Source organism: Engraulis encrasicolus, chromosome 3 (assembly GCF_034702125.1).
Source record: "Engraulis encrasicolus isolate BLACKSEA-1 chromosome 3, IST_EnEncr_1.0, whole genome shotgun sequence".
Classification (NCBI taxonomy): Eukaryota; Metazoa; Chordata; class Actinopteri; order Clupeiformes; family Engraulidae; genus Engraulis; species Engraulis encrasicolus.
Window position 1 is genome coordinate 170,349 of NC_085859.1, and position 7,058 is coordinate 177,406.

Genomic DNA, 7,058 nt, shown 5'->3' on the forward strand with positions numbered 1-7,058 from the left:
TATATATATATATATAAAACTTGATTTAAGTTTATAAAGTTATCTAATGTAATGATTCACAAATATATATCTATATTAATCTGTCAGGTGAGCCGCACGGACATCACGTCTGCGCTGCGTGACATCCGAGCCCAGCTGGATGGCCTGAGCGTGCGGAACCTTGAGCAGGCGGAGGAGGTGTTCCAGAACCGATACGCCAAACTGACGGACGCGGCCGAGCAGAACAAGGAAGCCATGCGGGCCGTGAGGGACGAGATCCACGACTACCGACGCCAGCTGCAGGGCAAGAGCATCGAGCTGGAGGCCCTGCAGGTGACACACACACACACACACACATACACACACACACACACACACACACACACACACACACACACACACACACACACACACACACACACACACACACACACATACACACACACGGATATGGATATGGTATAGATTTATTAATTCATATAAACTTGCCTTGCCTTGCTCTGTAATTTATTCATTCCTTCATTATAGTTTAAAATATATTCATTGCTATAAACTTGCCTTGTCTATTTTAGGTATTATTATATTGATTGCTATAAACTTGCTTTACCTATTTCATTTACTATTTATTACACTTATTCTTCTATATAATATTCTTCTACATTCATCGCTATAAACTTGCCTTGCCTACTTTAGATAATAATAATAATATTCATTATTCTTCTATATAATATTCTTCTATATTCATTGCTATGAACTAGCCTTCCCTACTTTAGATAATAATAATACTTGCTTTACCTATTTTAAATAATAATAATATTCATTGCTATAAACGTTAGTGGTGTGGATCGGCACTGCCCTCACGATCCGATTCGATCACGATTCGGGAGGTAGTAGATCCGATTCGATTCGATTCTATTAGATCCAATCCGATTCGATTCAATTCTACAATGCATTGCAATGCATTACATTTCTACTGAACGCAAAGCAAATGTTCAGCCATGATGAGGAAATACAAGTAGTCAGATACTGAGCAACAATTTATTGGCTGTTTTCTGTATCAGTCTGTATCAGTCTTGCAATGTTTTGAAGTGTTTTTATTTAATTTAACATTCATTTGCTCCCGAAATATCCAAGGAAGTAATTGAAACTTAACAAAATTGCCGGATTGATTCTGGAACTTGCCGGATCTAGATCTGGATCGTCCATGCCCCGGATCGATTCGGATCGCCGAATCGATCATTGTTGACACCACTAATAAACTTGCCTTCCCTACTTTAGATAATAATAATACTTGTTTTACCTATTTTAAATAATAATAATACTCATTGCTATAAACTTGCCTTCCCTACTTTAGATAATAATAATACTTGCTTTACCTATTTTAAATAATAATAATACTCATTGCTATGAACTAGCCTTCCCTACTTTAGATAATAATAATACTTGCTTTACCTATTTTAAATAATAATAATATTCATTGCTATAAACTTGCCTTCCCTACTTTAGATAATAATAATACTTGCTTTACCTATTTTAAATAATAATAATACTCATTGCTATAAACTTGCCTTCCCTACTTTAGATAATAATAATACTTGTTTTACCTATTTTAAATAATAATAATACTCATTGCTATAAACTTGCCTTCCCTACTTTAGATAATAATAATACTTGCTTTACCTATTTTAAATAATAATAATACTCATTGCTATAAACTAGCCTTGCCTACTTTAGATAATAATAATAATAATATTTATTGCTATGAACTTGCTTTACCTATTTTAAGTAATATTATATTCATTGCCATGAACTTGCCTTGCCTACTTTAGATAATAATAATACTTGCTTTACCTATTTTAAATAATAATAATACTCATTGCTATAAACTAGCCTTGCCTACTTTAGATAATATAATGCTCATTGCTATGAACTTGCTTTACCTATTTTAAATAATGCCTTGCCTTGCCTTCCCTCCAGGGCACCAGGGAGTCTCTGCAGCGCCAGATTGGGGAACTGGAGAACAGGCACCACGTGGACCTGGGCAGCTACCAGGTGAGGACCACACACACACACACATATTATACACCTTAATAATACATTAGTAACATTATATATATTATACACCTTAATAATACATTAGTAACTTTATATGTATATTATACACCTTAATAATACATTAGTAACATTATATTATACACCTTAATAATACATTAGTAACATTATATATATTATACACCTTAATAATACATTAGTAACTTTATATGTATATATTATCTATCTTATAGGACATGATTGGTCAACTGGAGAGGGATCTGCAGGGCATGAAGAGAGAGATGTCTCATCACCTGCGTGAATATCAGGACCTTCTGAACGTCAAGATGGCGCTCGACGCAGAGATCGCCGCCTACAGGTGAGACACCGCTACTGCATATGTCATTGACAATACAAGTTTTATTCAGCATCTCGCAAAAATGCAATTCAAAGGTCATTTATCCATTTGCAAAAATCTAAATCTAAAAACTGTCGTCCATCTTTTATGTGTCTGTGTGCATGAAGTTGAATGCCGACCATTTTGTAGAAAGTCGGGCATTTTGTAGAATGACGGCCATTTTGTTGAATGTCGGCAATCATGTTGAGTGTCGGCCATTTTGTGTGTGTGCAGGAAGCTGCTGGAGGGGGAGGAGACTCGCTTCAGGGCATTCGCCGATTCCTTCCCAAGCCCCGCCCTGCCCTACAGGCAGCCAATGGCGTTGGCCCGATCCAAACAGGAAGCCGAGGAGGACGACCTGAACGACGACCTGGCAGCCGTCGCCGAGGAGATGGAGAACGACGGAGGAGAGGAAGAAGAAGAGGAGGAAGAGGAAGAGGAGGAGAAGGAGGTGGTGAAGGCATCGAAAGGGCGTAAAGTGAAAGGTGATTGATTGGTGGTTTGTTGGCAATAGGGTTAGCAAGGGTTAACAAGTAAAAAAAAATCTGACCTAGAAATCATTACTTGCCCCACTGGCAAATTAAACAAGTCTAAACGTTCTAGTTCAAAACCTACTGGTTGTTAGGTGATTTTTACCTAAATAAAGATTGACTAGATTTTTTTCCCTTTACAGAAGCACTGATTTTTTTAGCCCGGTCCTGACCATCCCATAATACTACCATATGGTAGCCTGGTCCTGACCATCCCATAATACTACCATTTCATTTCATATTCATGGTCTGGAGGTTGTTTGATCTGACGCGATTGCAGGAAGCGGGAAGCAAGACATTTTCGGTAAAATCAGGATAAGTTGTTGAACTAATATATCTGACATCTATCTTTGGCGATGTACAAACCGTACAAGACCGCTTAACAGACATGTCTGACAGAAAATCCTACCGTAGGATAAAATTACAATGTAGGACCATTTGCCAGAACACTGACGAAATCCTGCCACTCAACATCGCTCCAAAGAGAACAGGCACCAGACGTAGTGCAGAGCCAAATCTCTTGTTAAGTCTGGTGCCTGTTCTCGTGGTCAAACAAATCCCTGAATCCACAAATCCATTCTTTACTTTTAACATACTTTCTCTTTTCTCTTTTTAAGGAGCCGCCCCAAGAGGAAAGGATGATGATGAGGAGGAGGAGGAGGAGGAAGAGGATGGAGGAGAGGAGGATGAGGATGAAGACGGAGGAGAGGAGGATGAGGAGAAAGAAGGAGATGAGGAGGAAGAGGGAGAAGAGGAAGAGGAGGTGGAGGAAACGGAATTGAGCAGCCACAAGGGATCTAAGGCAGGATCCAAAGCTGGATCAAAGGAGGCTTCTAAAGAGCATTCTAAAGAGGGTTCTAGAACAGGATCAAAGGAGGCTTCTCACGAGGGTTCTAGAGCAGGATCTAAAGAGGCTTCTAAAGAGCATTCTAAAGAGGGTTCTAGAACCGGATCTAAAGAGCATTCTAAAGAGGGATCCAAAGAAGGATCTAAAGAAGGATCTGAGAAGGGAGAGGATGATGATGAGGAGGAGGAGGAGGAGAGGAAGAGTGATTCTGAAGAGCAGGAGTCAGGAAAGGGGAAGAAGAGCGAGGACGACGACAGGGAATCCGTTTCCAAGGCAACCAAGAAGGAGCCCAAGAGCCCCAAAAAGACGATGCCCGCCAAGGGAAAGTAGAGGCAGAAGCCGGCCAATCAGAGGGCACTAACCTGAGACGCTAGAGCCAAATCAGGACGTAGTTATTCTGAGGTGCTAGAGCCAATCAGATTAGTCCCCTGAGACGCTAGAGCCAATCAGATTAGTCCTCTGAGGTGCTAGAGCCAATGGGAGAAGAGAGCTGCTCTGAGACGCTACAGCAAGTGATCATAAATGCATGCCAGGCGGAAAAAGAGAAGTGGGTGTGGTTTATTTAGGGCCATGGTCTATATTGGGGTGTGGCCTCTAAGGGGTGTGGCCTCCAAGGGGTGTGGTTTAGATGAGCGTGGTGCTGCCGATAGCTAATTTGCATGAATATTATTTACATACAGGACGACCACAGAGCTTTAGGAGAGTAGAGCTGAGCCAATCAACATGACCGACTCCAGCACACCTGGAAGATGAGCCAATCGCATGGCCTGCTCCTGCTCGGGGGGCGGGCTGAGTAAAGCTGAGCCAATGGTATTCTGGAATGACCGGGTCGTCCTGAAGGTGCTACAATATACATCACTGTGTTCGTGGACCTCAACACTGCACCTCAACACCTTGAGAACTTCACTGCAAATACCACCACACCACACGACACCGCCTGTCTCCTCTCTCCACTTTCTGCCTCTCCTCTTCTCTATCCCCCTCTCCTCCCCTCCTCAATCCTCCTCTCCTCTTTCTCCTCTCCTCCCATCTCCCCTCTCCTTTTCCTCTTTTCTATCTCCCACTCCTCTCCTCTCCTTTCCTCTCCTCTTTCCTCCTCTTTTCCTCTCCTCTCCTCTCCTCTCCTCTCTCCTCTCCTCTCCTTTCCTCTCCTCTTTCCTCCTCTTTTCCTCTCCTCTCATTTCCTCTCCTCTTTCCTTCCCTCTCCTCTCCTCTCCTCCTCTCTCTTCTTCTCTCCTCTCCTCTCCTCCTCCATCTCCTCTCCTCTCCTCCCCTCTCCTCCCCTCTCCTCTCCTCTCCTCTCCTCTCCTCTCTCCTCTCATCCCCATTCCTCTCCTCTCATTTCCTCTCCTCTTTCCTCCCCTCTCCTCTCCTCTCCTCCTCTCTCCTCTCCTCTCCTCCTCCCCTCTCCTCTCCTCTCCTCCTCTTTCCTCCCCTCTCCTCTCCTCCCCATGTCTCCACTTCTCCACTCTCTTCTCCTCTCCTCTATCCCTCTCTCCTCTATGTGCCTCTCCAAATCCTCTCCTCTCGTCTATCCCCCTCTCCTCTCCTCTATCCACCTCTCCTCTCCTCTGTCCCTCTCTCCTCTCCTCTATCCACCTCTCCTCTCCTCTATCCCCCTCTCCTCTATTTCTCTATCCCCCTATATTTCTCTATCTTCTCACCTCCTCCTCTATTTCTCTATCCCCCTCTCCTCGCCTCCTCCTCTCTCCCTCTATCCCCCTCTCCTCTCCTCTCCTCTCCTCTCCTCTATCCCCCTCTCCTCTCCTCCTCCTCTCTTCTCTCCTCTCCTCTATCCCCCTCTCCTCTCCTCCTCCTCCTCTCTTCTCTCCTCACCTCTATTTCTCTATCCCCCTCTCCTCTCCTCCGCCTCTCTTCTCTCCTCTCCTGTCCTCTACCCCCCTCTCCTCTCCTCCTCCTCTATTTATCTATCCCCCTCTCCTCTCCTCCTCTATCCCCCTCTCTTCTTTTCTCCTCCTCTCTTCTCTATCCCCCTCTCCTCTCCTCCTCCTCTCTTCTCTCCTCTCCTCCTCCTCTATCCCCCTCTCCTCTCCTCCTCCTCCTCTATTTCTCTATCTGTCTATTTTGGTGCCTGCTCTGCTTATGCTGCCAAAAGCTTTCTGCCTTAAGTCCCCCGTCGCTGCAGGGGGCGCTCTCTCACACACACACACACACACACACACACACACACACACACACACACACACACACACACACACACACACACACACACACACACACACACACACACACACACACACACACACACACACACACCGCTGTTTACAAACACTGAGCAATATGTGAAAACCATTGCCACAATAAAAGCAATAGAAACCGTACCAGTGCTCTCTGTGTGTCTTTGTCTTTAGCAATAGAAACTTTACCAGTGATGCCTGTATGTCTGTGCCTTTGCTTTGCAGTAGAGAGTGAGAGAGAGAGACCTAGATAAATTGTGTATTTGACAATAGAAACCTTACAAGGTTGTGTCTTTAGCAATAGAAACCTTGCCAATGATGTCTGTATGTCTGTGTCTTTGCTTTTTACAGTACACTGACATTTAGCACCAGGACCTCCTAAGTGTGTGCACAGCAATGGCGTATTTGCCATTGAGGAAAGGGAGGACGATCCTCCCTCAAAATAATAAAGCCATATCTTCCAGTATAAATTACAGAAAACAAAACATATTTATTATATCTTTGTTATATAATTGTTAGTATTTTATAGCTATTTAGCGATAAAAACATATACTTTAGCGCTTCTAATTCACATAATAGACCTTGGAGGACCGTCCTCCCTTCCATCCTCATTGACTTCCATTATAAATGGTGAAATTTCGGCCGTAGCGCGGGCTTTACTTTTTAACATTGAAGTGAATGGAGCTTAGGGAGGACTTTCCTCCCTTTAGGCGGGTCTAGAGCCATGGAAGTAATCTGCCTATCAGCGAAGCTGAATTTATCAAAAGCCAATCAGAATATGACGAGTTGGGTTGACAGACGACAAGCATGGACTCGGTCGTCATGACAACGATATACAAATGTGAGAAGAATGCGGCAGCAAGATAGTGGGAAGTTTGGCGAATGTTTTATGAACCCTTAATAAATAATACAAAGGAAAGATCGACTGTTTTCATGTTGTGAATCGCGCAATATCACTCCCTGGATTTAGATTGAAAACCGAATGGAAAGGTCAGTGTGTTTATATCAGTCACTCACGCCACTCTATCACTACACAATGCAAGCGACGCGCGGATGCAAACGCATTCATGATTCAA

At 43.5% G+C, this 7,058-nt stretch overlaps 1 protein-coding gene across 1 annotated transcript in view; it reads left to right on the forward strand.

The window, feature by feature from the left end:
* The window catches only part of LOC134446432 (neurofilament medium polypeptide-like), a 9,503-nt gene extending 5,389 nt beyond the window's left edge, over window positions 1-4,114 (forward strand). The window contains exons 5-9 of the mRNA XM_063195800.1: window positions 88-312; window positions 1,957-2,031; window positions 2,265-2,389; window positions 2,642-2,892; window positions 3,804-4,114. Coding sequence (XP_063051870.1) covers window positions 88-312; window positions 1,957-2,031; window positions 2,265-2,389; window positions 2,642-2,892; window positions 3,804-4,114 — 987 coding nt within the window. The remainder of the gene's footprint in view (window positions 1-87; window positions 313-1,956; window positions 2,032-2,264; window positions 2,390-2,641; window positions 2,893-3,803) is intronic.
* Window positions 4,115-7,058: the final 2,944 nt, after the last annotated feature.